The 21706-nt window shown below is 39.8% G+C and overlaps 2 protein-coding genes across 2 annotated transcripts; both read left to right on the top strand.

The window, feature by feature from the left end:
* The first annotated feature begins 1017 nt into the window (after window positions 1–1017).
* Window positions 1018–6474, top strand: LOC122973923 (5,6-dihydroxyindole-2-carboxylic acid oxidase-like). Its single transcript, XM_044341722.1, has 7 exons — window positions 1018–1576; window positions 2061–2383; window positions 3742–3946; window positions 4072–4239; window positions 4365–4544; window positions 4661–4807; window positions 4923–6474. Exons 1-7 carry the CDS (start codon window positions 1222–1224, stop codon window positions 5108–5110), a joined length of 1566 nt encoding a protein of 521 aa, XP_044197657.1. The 5' UTR covers window positions 1018–1221; the 3' UTR covers window positions 5111–6474.
* Window positions 6475–6796: 322 nt separating this feature from the next.
* LOC122973924 (leucine rich adaptor protein 1-like) lies at window positions 6797–11807 on the top strand. The gene is made up of 2 exons (XM_044341723.1): window positions 6797–7227; window positions 10239–11807. The coding sequence occupies exons 1-2, from the start codon at window positions 7006–7008 to the stop codon at window positions 10626–10628; spliced, it is 612 nt and encodes a 203-aa protein (XP_044197658.1). The 5' UTR covers window positions 6797–7005; the 3' UTR covers window positions 10629–11807.
* Window positions 11808–21706: the final 9899 nt, after the last annotated feature.

The raw sequence follows: 21706 nt of genomic DNA, 5'->3' as shown, positions 1-21706 counted from the left end.
CAGCTTTTTCACCATGGTAAGCAGAGTCAAAATGACTGAAATTCATTGTTATTTCCATCCAGCACTGTGGGTGTAGACACACAGGGGGGGAAAGCCTCCAGGGATCAAAAGTACCAAAACACACATTTGATCTTTATCATCTTACAAACTTCATTTGCTGCAAATCAAATATAAAGCAATAAAAGACAATGGTACAGTTCAAATACATTAACACAAATAGTGTGTGATGGAATACTACATTAGGACATACAAAAATCATAGAAGGAAATCTGCATTCCTAAAAGAACTCATGAATAAATGTCCTTCATGCCTTCATGTCTCATGGCAGCACGAGCAGCCTACAGAGAGAGGCTTTCCTGAGAAGTCAAATGACCTGAAATATGATCACTTTAACAAACACATGAATCTCTGGGGCTTATTCAAGATTAGATTCTGGCATTTTATACTGTGGGACAAATGCCTTTAATACACAGAGACAGCCAGGATATTCAAAATAACACATTTTTTGCCAATATGGTGCTATTACATTTTAAGTAATGAATAAAAGTGAGAGTTTACAAGCAGATAATATTCACAAGAGCAATATATTTCTGAGCCTGCTTGCTGCACCAAGTTGTTTTCTTTTCCATAAACATGTGTGCCAGGGGCGACATTTATAAAAGACTATTACTCTACAGCAAATTAATTTTCATACAGTGCTCATAAAGGCGTTACAGTAAACGTGAAAGCATTAAAGCTCTGTAGCCCTCCTCATTCATCATAATTTGTGGTTTAAACTGAAACAATTCTGTAATTCATTAAACGTGTTTTTTTAAATGTTGGATTTATTCAGCCCACTTCAGAAGTCCAGTAGGCTTTTAGAAGAATAATACTGTGCATGACCGGATCACACTACCTTTCTTTCCCTCCATCCCCAGTAGGAAATATGATGTTATGTGATGGAATCACGCGGGAGTCAGAAAATCCGGGTAGTCATGCGCTAATCCGGTATTTAAGGTCGGAGGTTTTCTTGTTTGGGGGGAAATAGAAGCAGGGGCCTGGGTGCATGGGAGGGGGCGTTTTGTACACACTCAGTTGACAGAAACAGTCATTCCTGGTGTCTTTAAGTGATGTACGTTTACTTGGAATAACAGCTTAGTTTAAGTGAATACTTGCAGATAAATATTCAGTTGGTAAAACTGACTCCAAATCGTGCGTAAAGTTTGACAACCGTTTTGGATAATGTGGCAGTGTTGCTTTTTGGTGCTTGTTGGCGCGGTGGCAGTGAGCGCTCAGTTCCCCAGAGAGTGCGTAACACCCGAGGGACTCAGGAGTGGACAGTGTTGTCCGTCACCTTCCGGCCTGAACAACGATCCATGTGGCTCCAGTACGGGGCGCGGACAGTGTGTATCCATATCGGTGGATGCGCGCCCACACGGCCCTCAGTACCCGCACGACGGACGGGATGACCGGGAACGATGGCCAGTCCGTTTCTTCAACCGCACATGTCAGTGTAATGGAAACTTCAGTGGTTATAACTGCGGACGCTGCAGACACGGATGGACTGGGGCCAACTGTGACCAGAGAGTTTCTGTTGGTAAGTGCGCGTCCTCCTGGGAGTCTGGGGAAATATTTTATTAATAATGTCATGGATTATTGATTCAAGCTCCTAATATGAGGTTAGACAGTCAGCTAGCAGATCTGAGCTTTTAGGGATTTAGTGCCATCGCTCATTGGCACTTAAGCACTCCTTTATGACACCCCGTCGACCCAGATGAGCGCATAATGGCCCATTTAATATTGATCTATCTATATCTACCCGACAGATTATTTTAGCAAAATGAACTCAGATTAGAGGCCCATGAAAGCACTTCCAAAATGAGTTTGGCCTAGTTAAACACCAACTACTTAGATAAAGACATTTGATTACATGATGAAATGATCAAAACGGTCAAAAAATCTGCCTGTTCCGCATATTTTCTGTACTCGTTTTTTCTCACTCATTAAAAAAACTGATCCCCAATTAACGCATGACTGATTGCGTTAATCCACATTTTTCTCTCTCTCTACTAATCCCCCAGTAAGGAGAAACGTGATGCAGCTCAGTGCGGACGAGAAGCGTGCGTTCGTGAACGCGCTGGATCAGGCCAAGCGCACGGTGCACCCCGACCTGGTGATAGCTAGTCGGCGCTATCCGGAGATCTTCGGGCCTGACGGGAACACCATGCAGTTCGAAAACATCACCATCTACAATTACTTCGTTTGGACGCATTATTACTCTGTCAGCAAGACGTTTCTGGGGGCTGGGCAGGCCAGTTTTGGAGGAGTGGACTTCTCACACGAGGGGCCCGGTTTCGTCACTTGGCACAGGTACCACCTGTTGCAACTGGAGCGAGACATGCAGGTGAGATACTGTATAAAGAGGTGGCAATTTAGAGTAACAGCGCTGTAATTGCATAAACAATAGTTAGTTGCCCTGAGGGTAATCGCCATTTACCAATATATCACCGACTAATAATCCACTTCAACCTAGCTGTCAGTTCCCCTGCTTGTTTATTTTACGTAATGCGTTTCCCCACAACTGTATTGGCGAGGTAATCATAATTGACGACGCAATTTCATGGCTTCATAGGCGAGCACCGTGCAGAATGGGATTTTAAGTGTTTTATAGGCAGAGATTCGATTTGACCAGCACACAATAGATGGCATTCAGAAAACGACAACAGTATTGAGCAGGATAAATAATTAGATCTGTCCAGTGGTTCACAATTACGCAGGCTTTCTTTTTGAATACACAATTGCAAGCATAGACATTGAGCCTTGTTGAATACACTGACTGCATGTTGGACTCTTGATGAGAAATTCCTGAGAAAGTTTATGCTTCACTAGTTTTCCCTAATTAGTCTCTCTATTCTGTTAAATACTCACATTGATGGCCACAGTTTTGCAAGTCAGGATCTGGATGATCAACCAAGATGACTAGGAGTTGGCTCAACTAATTGTTCTACATAAATTAGATGTGTTTAAGAACACAGTGGATTATTTTTGCTCAGGAATTGGTGAGGGAAAATATGTGGCTTAAGGAAAACAGCTCACCCTGTTGCTGTTTGTTTATGGCAGGTTTTATTAGAATTACAGCAGTACGGATCCATCAATGTGTAAAAAGTGTATGTTAGAGTTTTAGGGTTTTTCAAAGGAAAAATTCAGACATGTCAAGTAGAAAGTTATTCACAACTGTCCACTGTCTCTTCTCAGGTTCCTAACTAATATTAGTATGTGCACTAGACATTTTTTTAAGTTGTGGAAAAGCGAGGGTGCCTCATACATATGTACTTCTGAAAAAGAAAGTTTAGTGTTTTCTAGTAAATTCTCAATGTGTTTTCATACTGAGATAATATACATTATAGACTCTAAAATTGATTTCACAAAGACTGTTAAAAAACCAATTTCTATTCATTGCAAATTTATTCATGCACGGTGAATAGATATTGTTATAGACTGTCTTTAAAGCAAATCATAGTCAATTTGTTCTGCACATTATGACACCATTACTAAATAAGGCTTTATGGATACTTTGATGTTACCTAAGTGGTTAGGAATACATTTTTGGCTGATAACTCCACACATCTGCCTCTAATACATTCCAGAAAATGCTGTTTGCTTGCATTGCAGGTTGAAATCATAGTGCTCTGGTTTCTAGTTGTGGTGTTCACATTTACAAACTCAGCCTTCATTTCTTTCTTTTTTATATCAAACAACCAGGACATGCTCCAAGACCCCTCCTTCGCCCTGCCCTACTGGAACTTTGCCATTGGTGGAAACACATGTGACATCTGCACAGATGACCTGATGGGAGCCAGGAGCAGCTTTGACATGAACTCGCTGAGCCCCAACTCTATCTTCTCCCAGTGGAGAGTCGTCTGTGAGAGTGTAAATGACTATGACACACTGGGAACCATCTGCAACAGTAAGACTTTTGTTCCTCACCATGACAAAAACTCTACTGATCTCACAGAGATCCTCTTTATTCTTTAAGTGCAGGGAAATATATCCGGTTGTTGTTAATTAATTTCCTTCCCTGTCTCCGTCCAGGCACTGAGACTTCTCCCATTAGAAGGAACCCAGCAGGAAACGTCAACAGGCCAATGGTCCAACGTCTCCCTGAGCCTCAGGATGTGGCAGACTGTCTGCAGGTTAACGCTTTTGACACACCACCCTACTACTCCACCTCTTCTGAAAGCTTCAGAAACACAATTGAAGGTAAGTGTGTGTTTCTGGCCATGTCTTGGTTATGTTTCACCGTTTTTTATTTGGTCTAAACTACAAAGGTATGACATTCTGTGTCATTTGACATTTTCTTAAGCTTTTACGTATTGTTTCGGCAGGTTATAGTGCCCCCCAGGGAAACTATGACCCCGTTGTAAGGAGCCTGCACAACCTGGCCCATCTGTTCTTGAATGGGACTGGAGGACAGACCCACCTCTCACCCAACGACCCCATCTTTGTCCTGCTCCACACCTACACTGATGCCATATTTGATGAATGGTTGAGGAGACACGGTCCAGGTCTTTTAGCAACAAAATCTTGCTTTTGTCGTTTACTATATAATACCTGCATTTGCTTTATTTCTTTATTGTTAGCATGATTAGCATTTCGTCTAACGTGAAATATTTCTTGACAGAATCACCTGTGTATCCAGAAGAAAACGCCCCTATTGGTCATAACAGGGGCTACAACATGGTGCCTTTCTGGCCCCCAGTTACTAACGCTGAGATGTTTGTGGCCGCCCCTGAAAATCTTGGTTATTCTTATGAAGCTGAATGGCCAGGTATACATTTTGAATTTGTTCTAGTACTGACACATTTTTTTGCCGTCTTCTAACATTGCCTTTGATTAAAAACATAGATGACGTGGGTAATAATCATCCACTTTGTCCTTTCTAGGTCAAGCTTTCACTCTGACTGAAATCATCACCATGGCAATAGTTGCTGCCCTTGTGATCGTTGCAGTCATTTTCGCTGCCACCACATGTGCCGTGCGTGCCAGATCGTACAATATGGAAGGCCACCAGCCTCTGCTCGGGGATCAGTACCAGCGCTACGACGATGACAAAAGCCAATCTGTAGTCTAAGATCAACATTCAAACATCCAGCCTCACCTACGTGCTGCTTCTCTTTACTTTTACAGTGACTACAGCTATGCAATTTGGTAAAGCCTGAATCTGTTCTCACTAAAGAACATGTGTAGATCATTGAATGCTACAAGGTGATAGAAAGTAATCTTTTGGTTACATTCATGTCCCTATATCAAAAGCTGGTACAGTTTTTTTTTCCCTACAAACAGTACGGACATGAACAATTTACTTTTACATTTCACCAATGAACATAAGGCACTCATCTAAGTATTCCAAGTATCCATTTTGTGATGGAAACGTAAAAAAAATATATATGCAGTACCCTTTGATGGTGCAGCTTTGCAAAAATTGTCAGGATCATATCTTCACAATTTTCAGGTTTCGGGAAAATTTGAAAATGGAAAATGTGTTCAAATAAACTGAACATGAACAAACCAATTGTTGGCGTGATAGTGATGCCACCAGGTGGTGCTAAACTCCGATTCTTGTCAGTCTTTTAAAATGACGTTCCAGTGTCAGCAGAGTTATGTAAGTCTGTTAAATATTTGATGATTCACTTCAGAGGTGATCAAGTATGAAGCATTCAGATTCTGACAAGAGATTAAGGATGTTCTGTAACTTTGTGAATACATTTAAAGTAAAATAAGGTAAAAGATGCAAATCAGGCAAAACATGAAGTGACAATCTACCAATTCTACCTTGTTTATAGGTAACATCACTGTCTGTTTTTCTGCTATTATTGAACAGCTATAAAATACACTGCCCATGTCTAATAGAGCCTTAATGCCCACAAGGGGGTGCAATAGTTCAATCTTAAGCATATATGCTTTTAGTTGATTTTTATTATGTATTTAGATAAATTAATCCCCATAATCTAAAATATTGAGTTGTAAATTAGTGAAAACTTAAGAGAAAATAAAAGAAAAACAACAGGGGTGGTAATTTAGAAGATATGCAGCCACAGTCATCCAGAGTGTCAACAGGTTGTAATCCTGAGATCTAACTGATCTGTGTATTCTTACAGCTTTCTTTTTCTTTTTCTGTCTTTTTTTTTTTAACTGAATTGATGTGAAAAGGTCATTAAAGCTTTTTCTGTTTTTACTTTTTTAAGTGTTCCAAAAATGTTGGATCTGGGTGTTTGCCAAATTATTTAATTGATTAAATGTTCTGTTGTGGTCTGCTGGACTTTACACTGACACCAGATGTCTACTATGCACTGACACACATGTGTGATTAAAACATCTAAAAACATATGAGAAATATATTTATTCACTCATCAAATTGCAATATATTGTAATGTAATGACACGTGCAACTGTCTCTTCATGATTTTTCATGTATTTTTTTTATAATGTGCAGACACACATACCCGATTTAACAGCCTGTAGTACACATTATGAATACATTTTGGAAAATATTGGGTCTAGACATATTTGTCTCGATGGTTGGAATCCCCGTGTTCCAAATTTCTCTCCTGAAAAATGTGTTCCCAAGTGCACAGGCAAATTTTTTTTTCCACAACAGCCCGGCGTCACCTCACCTGTCTGGTGTCTGGTTTCAGAGGAAGCTCCCCTGTGGGAGGGTCTATGGAGAGCACGTTGTCGTTAAACCGTCTCACTACTGGTCAGAAGCTTCAATGGGAGGTCTGTTGGTGTAACAGCGGTTAAAGTGTTTATGGCTCTGCAGTTCATTCTCCGAGCTAGTTGAATAAAGTTGTGAGGAGACGGCGCGTGCTGCTACTTTTTTGCCGCTTTGCAACAACTCCTCACTGGATATAGCTCGTGCTTGTCTCCCCCAACGAATCATTTGGGAATATCTCCGAGGTCGCAGCCCTGTAATTAGCTCTTCTGCCTGCCTCAAATCATTACATATAATCTCTTGTGACAGTCCGCCATGGACGAGGACAACAACGTCTTGCCTGAGTTGAAGGACATTGAGACAAAGTTGGGTCGGAAAGTCCCAGATAGTCTCATCCGTTCTCTTGTTGGAGGAAAACATCACGACAGGCACGAGAAGGCGGCGGCAGCGCCGCATTTAGTGAATGGCAAACTTCGTGCCAATTCTGCGGACTTGAAAAGACTGGAGAGCAAAATGCTATTCCTGAAACAAGAAATGGTAAGTGTCTCTTTCTGTATTATTTTAAACTGAATGAGCAGTCTGGGAAAGTAGCAGCTGTTTTTAAAGAAGAGGTGCCAGTTGTCATAGAGCCATAAATCTATAAACCACATTCTATAGCTAGGACATAGTTATAGTGTTGCATTAAGTATGTTTCAGCCTCCTAATTCAAAGTTACCAACTTATTTCAAGCACGTATTCACTTATTCTTAACTGTACATGTGTCTAAGCTGCTTGTTTATCCGCAAACATTTGAATTAATTTTTTTTAAAAAAGCCTCGAATATGATTATACATTCATTTGCAATAGTTTCATGTCAGGTAAACTGGATTTGATAGCCTCTATATGCTTACTCAACTGTATTAGCGTTGCTTTGGAAACTCAGGAAATGCCTCCACTTCATACAAAACCGGTCCACGTATCAACATGTGGTTGTTGAAGAAATGGGTGTTGTGTCTCATTGTCTGAGAAAGCACCGTGAAACCGGTCAGTACGTGTGAGCCATTCACACCTGCACACACCACAGTCAGAGCAGACCTTTTGTTGGTGAACCCTCCTCACCTCAGGGAATGATCCTCCCTCTTGTGATTCAAACTGCCCGGTGCTCTGTGGCGTTACCTTGTCGTGATAGTTTTATCTGCCAACACACACTATTTAAAGTGCTCAAAATACCACACTTTATTTTTTAAAACTGAAGCCTTGTTTGACCCCGAGTCCCAGCAACCTCCCCCTCCTCCCCCCTATTTAAGAAAGGTCACAAAAGGTATTAAGATTCCTGAGCAGATGGCCAAGTTGACCGAGTTTTGCGGACTGTATTCCGGCTGTATGGTAGCCAGCAGACTGACCCATCACCAGAGACTTTGTGTTGATTAGCTTCAGTTTTACATTGATGTGACAGAGCCAATGAGACCTGTAACTGGCGCATGTTAATGGTAACAACCTTTGCCTTGTTTGTCTTGTTTTACACCCACTTCTCAAATTCACCAACTATTATACAGCCTGTCAATGTGCTGATATGAGAAAAAAAAAACCTAATTTGTTTTTCTTTAAATAATAGAGTGTAATTCCATTATTGATGTCTTTCTCAGGTATCTTCTTTTCATATTCGGGCCGTCTTGGGTTTCCCTGTTTTGTATGGTTCCCTACCCGGCTCAATCACTAATCCAATCAGACTGCTCTGTTTTGGTGCGCGCGAGTCTGGTACACACACACATTATTTGAGAGGCTGCAATAATCTACAGCCTGTTTAAATAAGCAAATGAACCCTGAATGGTGCCATTCTCTGAAAGTTAAGGGACCAGCTCTTATTAGTTTCATATGATAAATTAAACATGTTGTTGCAGGTTCAGTATGACTACCCAGTACAGACAAAATCATGCAGCACTAATTGTGTTTCCTAAACTCATTTTGTGATACCGACCCACTGGTGCCATCTTATTTACACAAGATAGCTGTTTGGACTAAAATTCTAATATGACTCCATCTGCTCGGTCTCCGTATGTATGTGTGTGTGTGTGTGTGTGTGTGTGTGTGTGTGTATAAAGCGGGTGGTTATCCTCCCAAAACAAATACACTGGCAGCAGTATGAGCTAAATGAAGGCTGGCTGCAAATCCACTCCAAAGAAAGGCTGTTTTATCAAGCCAGCTGTCAGGAACACTGTACCAGCCCTGTCTGCCTTCATCTGCCTCAATGCATTTTGATTGTGACAGGCTTATACAGCTGTCCTTTTACCATTTTTCATCCTGACTGGCTGTTTGTCACCAGCTCGACACAGGGAAGTCCCTTTGAATGACTCCATAGGCTGTCCACTTCCACCCTCGATCAATGGTATGGCTGTTGTGGCAGGGAGTTAAATCAATGGCCATACTGTGTTTAGTAGACGTATAATTCAAAATCCTGAGTGCTGTTTCCTGACCGTGTTGTTACATGAGCAGTACAAGTCGTTTTTTTTTCCACATAGTTAAGTTTCTTTTGTTCACAAGAAGGTCTGATAGTCTAAGCAAAATAGCACATAGTGTTCTGACCATGAGAGAACAAAAGAATGCTAACAATTGTAGAGAGAGAGAAGAAGAAGAAAAAAAACTCACCACAAGCTCCATTTTAGTAGCCGTTGTGCTGCTTTCGATTATATCACATGATCTTCATCAGCAGATGGAGTTGTCATGGAATAGCAGATGTTCAACTTTCCATTTTCTTTCCTGAGTAATTCAAGGACTTCCTGTCTGTGTTAGTTTAAAAACAGAGGTTTAATCTCCTGATGAATTACACGCGCTGTGATCGAAAGTTCAAGTTCAAGACCTTTTATTTGTCCCTGAGGTGTAATTGGTTCTGCAGCAGTAGCAATAAAAACAACAAGACGACACAGGGCGAGACAGACAGAATAAAAAAAAACACACACACTTAACAAAAAACACAAGAGTAAAAGATGAACACATGAAGTACAAAAGTTATAATATTAGTGAAAGAAAACAGAGGAGAAACAGGCATGGTTTGCTTTTAATAGCTGTTCTGGGGCATGAAAGCACCAGAACAGCTACTAAATGGACCTTGTGATGAAACTGTTTTCACATCTGCTGTGTCCAAGGTCAAGAATGAACTATGAACCTCGATGCTAACAATAGCTAGCAATGATAACGGTACTGGTTTTGTATTACATTGACTTCCATTCTACTTATGAGGGCACACTATCACGTTGTAGCTGTGTTACAGTTACATATTTTGGTAAATACACGTTGGTTCCTGCCAATAATTAGCTGAGAAGATTGACACCACTCTCCTGTTTGTCCACTGAATATACAAGGCTAGAGCCAGCAGCCGCTTTGCTATTTCTTGGCTGGGTGTGTTGCCTTCCTGGAGTCTCCGCTGATTGCACGGCAGCCAAGATATAGTCTGGTACTAAACTCTCCGTAAAATGTCTAGTTCTCAAAATGTGTAACTACTCTCTTTTTAAATGTGTGATCATCTTTAAACACCACGATCTGACATGGATGTTTATTTCCCTAACACACAGGCACACCTGCGAGCCATTGATGTGAAGCTGATGCAGCAGCTCATGTCAATCAACGAGGGCATAGAGTCCATCCGCTGGATGATAGAAGACAAAGGAGGCGTGGCCAGCCAGGAGGGCAGCCTGACGGGCAGCTTGTACAGCCTGTCAGACAGCCAGGACGGTACTTCCCTGCGAGGCAGCCTCAACAGCTTGAATGATGGCAACAGCGACGGGCTAGATGGTTTGTCCGTCGGTAGTTACCTGGACACGCTCGCAGAGGATCTCCCGGACAACCCCTCACCTACGGACCTTGACTGTTTTGTGGATAAAACAGTGATTGACGGCGACGCTTTCAGCAAAACGCCACTGAAACTCAGGGTGGAATCAGATGAATACTACTGCTTTGGATAATGATGATAAGCTGAAGACAGTGGTTACAGAGACTACTGAGATATTTTGTGAAGAAAGATTTTTTAAAAAAGTGCTCTTCACTTTGACAAATTAACACACAGCTGTCAGATTATTTTTTTCTCACATGCTCCACATTTTTTGTTATTTTAAAACGACAGCCAGGTGGCTGACATGACATACAAAATGACTCATGTGACTTTTTATCTAGAAACCAGTTTCCTTATGTTGCGGATTGAACACACCTCAAAAAACCATTGCCACGTAATGTCACACCAAATGCAAGTGAAAACATGTTAACAATTCTTAATGTCTTAATGTTATCATGCAGGTTATTTAAACAGGTGCTCTATTGTCCATACAGATTGTATTTATTGTTGAGTTATTGGTTACTGGAATATTCTCATTCTGATCCAATACCTCAGCATTTTTGTTTGCAGTTTAAGTTCTTCTTAGCTCAAATTTAGTGGAGAAGGGGTAAAGAAAAGTAGCAACTAAAGGTGAACTGGAAGTTTTTTTTTCAGCTTGGACTTTGGGTGAGGGTCAAATTAACCACAGTCATCTGATCTAAGTAAAGGAGTAGATTAGGATTTAGCAGCCATTTGGAAAATTGGACATTTCATGCTGAGTGATTCAAGAGGTTAAACTGTTTAAAGTGGCAAAGTGGCTCATTTAAGTGTTACAGCAAGTGCAATTTGCTTCAATGCCAAACTCTGAGCACCACCTTCCATAAATGTTTGTTTTTAATTATTTTTTCCTGAAATGTTTTGACTGAAGTTCCAAAGCTAAACCCGACTCAGCAATAGTAGAATTTACAATACACGCAAGAGATTAGGTACACGTTTAAAGCACAGATGCTTGACTGAAAACCAAAGCAATTTGATTGTCTTATAGATAATTTAGGCCTGAGGCTAAAAATCCGTTAACGCCAGATGGGAGATTTGTTGATGGTGGACATATGTGAAACACATGTTTTTACTTTGTGGGCACATTTTAATTCTGTTGTCAAAACGGTTTAATTAGAGCTACATGTTGCTGTGTGTTGTTTTAGCTTTAAACTCCACATTGGTTTGTATGACGTTTGTATTTTATGCTGCCTGCTTTTGAACAAAAAAAAACAACTGTTTTTATTGATTGCTAATAATTTTGTTGTGGAAATGAAATAATATATTGTGATTTGCATCTGCCTCACACTGTCTTTATGCAAATAACACGTAGTCGTAATTGTCAATTTTTAGAAACAAAAGTGGTTCGCTGAGCTCGTTATAGAATCTTAATGAGATGGAAAGTGAACAATTACGGTGGTTTCCTTATTTGGTAAATTTAAGTTAAGAATAATCTCTCCATAATAAAGTCAGACCTTGTGGTGCCCTGTGTAATGTGGCATGGAAAATTACCCACATTAATTCACTATGTCACTCCATATCACATTCCCTTGATACTACACAGAACCAGAAGATGATTCTAAATTTGGCAAATGACTGCTTATTTTTGTGCTTTTAACTTCCTCAAGCTATTAGCAGGGGAAGGTCATTTGGGATAGTATTTAGGATGGGACTGCAAGTATTATTACAGATGAGGAATCATGTTACCTAAAGCTAATGAGAATCTGAGAATCATCTGAGCGCAATGCTTGGAATGAAGTCAATTGAAAATAACACCGACCAAGAATGAGAGAGAATTGGAATTGGAATGCCAGCCATACAGAATATTTGATGGTTTATTTTCTTTTTTATGTATCTCACTTGCTTCTTATCTTTCATTTGATAATTGGTGTTCCAGACGCAGTGTACAGTGAATGTCATTATAGGAAAGATGAGAACCTTGGTCTTTTTGGCTTGTGAATAAGTGAGTGGCCATGAGACACAGTACTTCAGTAGTTCTCAGGCTGGGGTCTGACATCAGGACTTGTCTTTGGAAATGCTGTCTTGTTAGATAAGTCTTGAATTATTCACTTTGTCCGTAGATCTCTCATATTATTTGGAACTAGCATATCATGAGTGGAGGATTTTGTGGATGTTTTCTTGGTGTGTGACAGTCTTACTGCGTGTTATGAAATGCACAAAATAACAAGATTGGACACAAAGGACACTGTTAGTGTTACATTAGTTCCAGACAGATATAATCACTTTATCCAGGCACATTAAGCATACTTGTAACTTTGTCTCACTGCAAGTGCAAAGCAGCTTTATTTGGTTTTATGCTGCCTTTCCTTATCTCTACCTCCCAGAGGCTTTGGCAAGCTTAAGCTCCCTGTCAGGCAGAACCAAGCCACTAAACCAAAGAACCTTGTGAATGACAGCATGACCTCCTTGTCAGCAATTCAATTAAAAAGACAAAAAGTTCTCTCAACTTCTCCAAATTTCATGTCTTAACAAATGTAATCATTACATGACTGACTGATGGCTTATATCCCTCAGGGGAATATGTTGAAACTAGAGTTTGTGGCCTTTAAGTAATTAGATGTACAGAACAGGTTCTGCCAGTTTATGTTGTAATAGCTCTAAGTCAAAATTCCTGAGAGCTACATGGTACATTACACGTGAACAGATGTTACCTTTTTGGGCCTTTCCCTGGCCCTATTAATTGTACATTTCCTACATGAAGGGGAGAACTGGCTGACACAGCCTTTGTGGTAAAGACAAGCGCTGTCATTCACCAAACCTTCTATCACATTTTGCTCCAGCTGTTTTTTTCCTCATTCCAAGCATAGAAGAAGTACATATTACCATATAATTGTTCACCTGGAAAGTAAGCAAGAAAACAAGCTATCAATTTACATTAGTCAAATGAAGTTACTCAATGTTTGTCAAATTCTTCTGTCAGCAATTATAGCCACCATGTTCGTGGGTTCAATGACATCCAGGCTTTGTGGAAAGCAAACAAAGAGAAAAATCAGCTGCGGTCTCCTTAGTTTGGGAGCAGAGTGCAAAACAATGATTTATTCATTCCCGAAGTTTGTCCTCAGTTAATTTACTTGAGCACAAATAATTACGCTCCTGTACAATTGAGACAGTGGCTTCCAGCGGGGATCCATTAGCAAATTAGACACTGGGTTTGGGCCTGTGCCACAAGATGAAGGGAAACCAATACCGTCTGGTATCTGGGAAACTGTCACCATGCTACCAAATGAGGATACAGGATATGGGTTACTGGAGTAGGGTTTATGGGGGATCAAAAGAATTAGAGACACAGTGGGCCCCTCAGACAGGAAGCTACAGATACAGAGTAAATATACACAATTGTGAAGCTATTTATTCTGGTTTAATTAGGGGTTTTCTTTGTGGGCTTGTGGTTTGTTGCACAGGTCTCCTAGTTTTCAAACAACTTCAAATAGACTGAAGAATTCCATAAACATTATGTTATATATATTATATTAAAGAGAATATAAGTCACACAACATGATGGACTTAAGAATGAATGTTTGTGATATCCTCAGTGTGCTATGCAGTCATGCTAGTACTTGTGATGGATGTAGCACATTAGATTGAATATGTCAGCCTTATTACATTCCCAGACATGCAGAGCTCCATGTTGGGAGATTTATGAAGCTGTGGAAAACTTAATAAGGCCTGTCCCATAGCATGAATATCTTGTTTCGTCTAGGAAAAATACTTAATGAATGTCAAGGTTAGCTGCAATCCTAATGTGCTTCTCAAGAGATTTTCTGCACTGCTGATGCGATGATAGCGTTCAACTTCAGACTCACCAAATACTTCATTCCGATAAGATTATTACATAAATTGAAATTATGGTATACGTCAGGAAAACACCACTTTTAGGAGACAAATGTCCTGAATGAGCTCTTAGTCAGCCAAGCTGTAGACACTTTTTGAATCTCAAGAGCCCTGTGAAACTTTGTTGGTCTTGGGAACCACTGTAGCCAAACCGCAAAAGATGTGGCATTTTGTTCGTCAATGCAAATATTAGACATTAACAATGGCTGTCTGTACTCATAAATTACTCAGTTGAGATTTAGAGAAACACCCTTTGAAAGCTTCTTTAAACATCATACAGAAAACATCTGAGAAATCCAAATACAGAAAGTGGTCAGCCTGAGAACACATTACCCTACAGGCTGGTCAGGCTGCATTCCATTCATAGTTCATGGGGTTATTTTTAATTACCATAAACACAGTAGTGCCTGATTATTTATCAGATGTCGTTTTGGCTATAAAGATTGCAAATCACCCCATGAGACTTATTTCAGACCATTTCATTGGGAATTTCACAGGATGTAACAAATTGCATCTGAATTGCTACAATCATTAGTGCTGTACTCGCTCTGTGAACCTTTGGCTTCACTTCTAACTTGTATGAAAAGTTACCAGTAATTATTGGCTCCCTCTCAGTATTTGTGGTGATGCCACTGTAGCTATTGGTCATCCTCCTCAAGTTGTATCTTGAACATAAACGCAAACTATTACAACTTAGCCAAAATAGCTTTCTACATTTTAAGAATGTATTCTCCAGGAAAGAGTCTGTTGCAACAGCTGTTCAACACTTAAGACTTGTTAAAACAAGTTAATTTTTGGAGAATTACATATCAGAAAATTAAAATGGGGTTTCACCACACAAACTAGTTCTTAGGTAGAGATTAGTTGTTAATAAAAATTTACACCCAATAACTGCCAGGTGTCTGTTGTGTAGTTAACTAAACTGACAAAATTAACGTTAGCTTGCTAATACAGCATATCAAAGAGAAGGGAATATGTGATATGGTCAACACATCTGACCTGACACTTAATCAAAATGTTGTGGAAAAAAATACATGTCACAAAAATTACTATATATATCAAATTAGAAAATGCTATGAAAATAATGTTAGCCTAATTAACCAAATAGCGTTAGCATAATCAGATATTTCCCACTCATTCTAAACTGCATGAATACTACACATATTTCTCCATGTATGCATACATAAATAAAACAGTAAAGTTTAATATATTGTTTTCCACTCTAATACCGGTATCTTTGGCAGTTAAGCTACAGCTTGCAATAATGAGTTCTACATAAGTGATTGCTTGTGACTGGATGGTGCGAGCGTTGGTTCCTAGCAACTGATATTTATTAAGTTTTAATGATGCGGCCCAATTTAAATCACTAGCTTGCAACCAGCTAGTTACTGAAAACATATAAGGCCTTTACACACAAAATGGATTTATAAATAACTGGTGCAACCTAATCCTAATATCCCCAAAGAAAGGAAAACAGAAAAACTCTCATTGGCCTTCAAGAAGCCACATCATGAAAAAGGTATAGATATAATAACGTGTAAAACCTCTACCAAACATAAATTCCATGTATTTAGTCTCTAATGCAGATGCAATCCATGTTTGAAGTGAGGTTGTGAAATCATTTCCTATCAAAAGCACAAACTAGTGGAACTCGTCATGTACTGTGTCCGTTGCTAATGTCAATCTATTTCCCAACTATTATGATGTATTGCCATGAACTCCCTTTACACTCCTTTTTGCTCAACTAAAGATTGGCTAATTAGTCATCATTAGTCACAAGAGTTCAACCTTTACCCTGAAGATCAGTGTATTTCACATTCACTTCACTTACTGCTGGTTGATAGGGTCATAATTCATAACGAGTTATAAAGTAGAATTAATCACTAAAGTAAGCATAACATTAACACATGGGCCACCCGGACGCACAAAATAAATGTTTAGTGGTCAAATGTATGGTCTGTTACCCTCAGCATTCTCTCGGCCGCTTCCTCCATCCATTGCTCTTAATATCTGCTTTATCTTAATATCTGTTGAGTCGCCCTGTGACACCCTGGCTATGTTTGATGCCTTTCTGGATTGGGAGCCTCCCTTCCTGACCACACTATCGCAGCCCGAGCTGTTGAGCCAGCTGAGATTAAGCAGCAGGCTACATCAGCCAGGAACCTTCAACAGATAGAGAGGAGAGAACAAAACAAACCTCTATCCTATTTGATCCCCCTTTTTTCACTCCCTTTTTCTCTTTCTATCCAGGCCAGGAAGCCTTTCTGTGACTATATTCGGAATCAAAGGCCTTCCTTTCTACAGAAGGCACTGACCCTGTGAGCGCTTTTGAACTTTTGCTTTGCTCTTTGACAGCCAACTTGTGAGTCATCAGAGAAAGAGACAGAGAGAAATATGGGTTATCATGGTAGCTTTGAAGTTTACTGAAATTGTAGCATGATTTGGTCATCTTTGGGATAACTATGTTGCTCTCTAGATGCATTTGATTTGTTATATGGGACAAGCAAATACAAACAGCCTTTAAAGACCTTCTCACACTGATGATTTGCTTGTTAGTTTAAAGCAATATGGATGACTCCCAGCAACAGGCAACACGAAGCCAAAAGGTCAAAAATCTTTTCAAGTGTTTCCTGGCAACACGATGACCCTGTGCTGTTTAAAGAAGAAGGACCGAGGTTGGCAAACATGGTTGACCAAAATGTTTCACTGTGGACAGCTGCTTTGTAATTCCCTGGGCACTCATTCAGGCCAAATAAGGGCAGTTTGGGGTCAACAGGAGAGTATTACAATTGATTGACCTATAGAGGTCAGAAAACATTGATCTGATGACTTTGCAGTGAAGGAGTTGGGATTAACTACCAACCTGCACAATATTTTTTTCATGTTTTACGTCAGGCTGAATTTTTAGTTTGTTTTTTTTTACACATATTAATTGTTGCATATTTGCATTAGCTAACGTGAGCCAGTTTTGTTTTAATTCTAAGATGTAATGTATATAATTTCAGTGAGACTGGTAGGAAAAAGTATAGTTGTTGGCACATTTGTTATGTTTACTCCAAGTATTTTTCTTCCTTCTTTTTACAAGACTCATAAAGAATTCTGATGAGGAATTTAATAATTCAGTTACAGTTGCCTCAAGCACTTCAGTCAGAACAAGACTGTGCAGTCCTTCCCTCAATGCTTTATTTTCTGCCTTATGAGTTCCGGACCTGTTTTTGATTCTGCTCATCTGTCTTCATAACTGTACACATGTTGTCCCAGAGTCTCTCGCAGCTTTCTTGTCACTATGAGATCCCATTTTCCCAACCGTTCTGTCTGCACTCCCTCATAAACTGTCATCCATCCTGGGAATGAGATGTGATCCTCTTGGGAAAGTACAAATACTGCCCCCCCCACCACCACCACCACCACCACCCATCACTGTCCTGTAGGGGAAGAGCCTTCCATGGTCCTCTCATGGCAACGTAGTAGTCAGTGTTGTTTACTAATGTCCTTTTGTGAAATCAGTCTTGTAACCTCCTGGCAAAAACAAAAACTCACACAGATTATTTTTTAAAAACATATTGACATTTTTGTACCAATTATTGGAATCCGCAGTTGTTTTATAACCCTTTGTGGCTTGTCAAGACCCTATGGTCAAGACATATTCCTAGCTGTCATCTACTTTTGGTATCACAGTGTAAATCCACCTGTTTTGACAGAGTATTGATGCTCTTTCTCAGTCTTCTAGATGTTTCAATCTGATCGATATGTGTTTCAACAATCCCAGTATGACAATTCCACACTGACCAAAAGACAAAGTCTTTCTTGTCTGGTCCTGATGTGCTAAAGTTGTGACACAAATTGAGATTCACTGTTCAGATCTCATCTCAATCCACAATAAAATCCTTTTTCTACCACGTAGCATAGATAGCTGAAAACATGTTTCCAGGGCTATCCAAGTTCAAACCTCAAAAGCTGCCACTAAAACCCTCCTCTGCATCTCAAAACTGGTGTAACAGGACCTTGAAGATTTCGCTCAAGTGCTTTGGTTTAAGAGGTAAAAGACCTCTAATATCCGGGGGGATTAGGATGCAAAACTGGCAAGGTTTACTTGGCACCCTCATTCAAATCCAGAGCTTCAATGAAAACATAAGATCATTTCTACTTGAGCGGGATTTGGACGGTCTCCACCATAGTCATGTAATTTTGGAAGGTTTGAATTGCTGTCAGGCCCCATCTACCTGACAGTTTGCATGCAAAAGAGAAGGAGATTTAGAGCTGGAGTGTAAACTCAGAGGAACAGCTGGAATTTTTCTCCTTGACTCATATTGACTTTTGTTTCTTGATTTTGATTTCCAACCAAAGGAGTAACCTAATATTTCTTTAACAAATCCACATTTGTCAAGAGAGATGCAACGGTAATTTTTGAAAGGCATTGATTTGAAAATGTTCATGAAGCTGTAAAACATAGAGTCAAAATACTTTAAAAAATACTTTAAAAGGAGGAAATATTAGTCAGGGTGTGAATTTTTGGCTCCTAACAATGCCTGGTAATTTGATTTGTTCAATATCTGTCTTGGAGGGCATGATAAATTGTTCTTAATCACTTCCAGTTCCAATGGCTACATGATTAAAGTTTTAACAGTCTATTATTTGCCACATATGGACCATTGAAAGACAGACAGCTAATGCTAGCCAGACCCCTTCCTTGCAGGACGAACATACAGTAGCACTAGCAAGCTAGGCTAACCAGTTTCCACTTTCTGAGTGAAAAACAGCATGACGGGTCCCCCCAAATGTTCAAACACTGGCTGCCAGATGTAAGTTATGGAAACAGCATGAGAAATGGGCACTCAGACGTTCAGGGCTAAGGCACTGTCTCCACAAATATGTCCAAAAACTGTTTTGTCCTCTTTTGAAAAATGGAAAAATACCTGTAGTATCATATCATATCAGTATCATATCAGCAGACAAAACATACTTTTCCTATTTTTTTTTTCCTTTGCTGTTGTGTTCCTCACACCAAACATTTAACCCACACATTCAACAGTTGGAAATCCACACCGCTGAAATAACACCATGCTTTTGTCTTGACTTGTCTCTGATTACTCCAGCGTTCAGCCTCCCAGCCCCCATGTACATACCCTGTGGGGATAGCCACCTGTCTCGGCTGACTCCTGGGATGCCTCCCTGGCCTAACAGACAGCTCTTTGTGCTGGGGGGAGTAAAGCCTCTTAGCAGTTACTGAGAGTTCTCAGGGAGGGGTTACAGCAGCGTATTATAGTGACATGGTTTGCCTACTGTCTTTTTTAAATCACCAGTTTTCATAAAAGTACGGATAGCATTTTTTATAATACAACTCTGGTTTGGTTTTGTGTTTGTAAAAGCTATCAAAGCTCTCATTCCCACAGACAATAGTACAGTACAGGCCACCCAGAGTGACATCACTTTTAAAACACAAAGTCCTAGCACCTACCATTTCCTGCAGCTTGTCCAGACTGTGCTTGCAGAGACTGATAGCTGACCTAACAGTGTTCAGGCCGCTGGCAGTTTGCGTTAATCATTGCCTCTGTACAGGATCATCATTTGAATCACTGGTGCACTACTCACTGACAGGTTGTCTGCTTATGTAGATAGATAGCTTGATGTTCTGCCCCTACCTTCGCTGAGCGCTGCAGCCACATAGGTGAGGATGTTGTGCTTTTGTGAAGAGACTAATGAAGACAAATGGCCGTGCGGATTGCTGATAGAGTAAAAGTGCTAGAAGAGCAAGGTAGACGCCTTGGCCTTAAAAACTATGAATCCATTCAGTTGTGAATTACTCTGCTAATGGCTTTCAGGAACATTTCCTCATCCATTTACACATACACAGGAGAAAGTCCCAAACCTCCAACATTATTATAAAGTTACAGACTATACTGAATATTTTCTTATGGCAACAAGGACAAATGATTGGTAAATCCACCACCATGACTTCCATTTTCAAATAGTTCCAGCATTCAACTGTATCTCACTACCTTGAAATTTTCATCTATATATATCTATCTATATTTATATATAGATTTTTTTATAGTGAAGATACAAAGCTTTTTTTCATCATCTATTAAGAGTGTAGCTGTAACATTCCTTTTGAATCTTCTTGATGTTTACCAACCAAAAGCAGCATTTGGCAGAAAATCAATATTATGGTTTATGTGTCAATGCGCTGCAGCTATTTTCTCTTTCTGTATGAAGAGTTGGAAAATTTCTGGGAAATCTGTGTACAATTCTGGGGAAATTCTCTGGTTCTTGGCGAGCAATGTGACATAGCAGGGATTCCACTGCAGCCCACTTCTGAAAACAGTAGGAGAGTAGCTGCATGGCTGCATGGCTTTCTCCTTTGTTGTAGGAATGGTGTCATTTCATCTTCAAATGAAACCCTCAGTTTTGCAAATGAATGCAAATCGTTTAATTTAGAAAAGAAATTGCACAGTTCTTTTGTTAAATTGTTGAAAAGTGTCTACGTTAGCATTCAAAGGAGCTCAATGAAAAGCATGTTTTGAATGCTGATTGAATTGGAGTTCAATGTATTGAAACTCAAAGAAGAATCGTCCCTTGGCATGTTGCATTTACATGAAAAAAGAAGAGCTTTACCTGCTCTGTTCACACAAAACAACACACTAAAGACAACCATTTATGTAAATTACTTCATCTCATATCTCTACTGACAGGAAGGTTTATTCCTCAACAAGATTTGCAACAAGCTGTTCACTTTCCTGAAGTGGTCTGATCCATCTTGTTCATTTCTGTTTTTCTGCAGTTTACCTGAAAGTCAAATATGACCAGAAACTAGATCATGGGAAATTCTTTTAAAAAATTGTAACAACAGTCATGCTCTGTAGTGTTTTCTCTTTCATCTTTTGAGGATAAAGGCAATATGAGGGCATATGTTACCATCTATCTTATCTGACACAAAAAGAATGCATGTCAATCATCTTACCATGCTGAAATGAAGCCTGTCATATCATGTCAAAGTGTCCCCTAATGACGTCATGTGTTGGTATGGCCCTGCAGCCGTGTCTGTTGGCAGCTCACTCTCTGTGCCTGTCAACAAACAGAGATGTGCTGATTTTATTACTTTCACAACAACAAAGGGACTGGGCCAATATTTGTCTTAGAAGTCATTAAATAAATCCTCCAAGCAAGGTGGCAATTTAGCTGAAATTAATCCAATTTTATTGTAGTAAACGAGATGAATGGTGACGCCTCTGTCGTTTGATTTGCCTTCAGGAAACTAGATCAACATAGCAGCATATCAAGAGAACATGAATCAGTTTGGCTGCTTGCAAATAACAGGTTCATGCAAGTCTGATGGAAAGTTTT

This window comes from Thunnus albacares, chromosome 22 (assembly GCF_914725855.1).
Source record: "Thunnus albacares chromosome 22, fThuAlb1.1, whole genome shotgun sequence".
NCBI lineage: Eukaryota > Metazoa > Chordata > Actinopteri > Scombriformes > Scombridae > Thunnus > Thunnus albacares.
The sequence above is the reverse complement of the archived record's forward strand: the minus strand, read 5'-3'. Positions and strand labels throughout refer to the sequence as shown.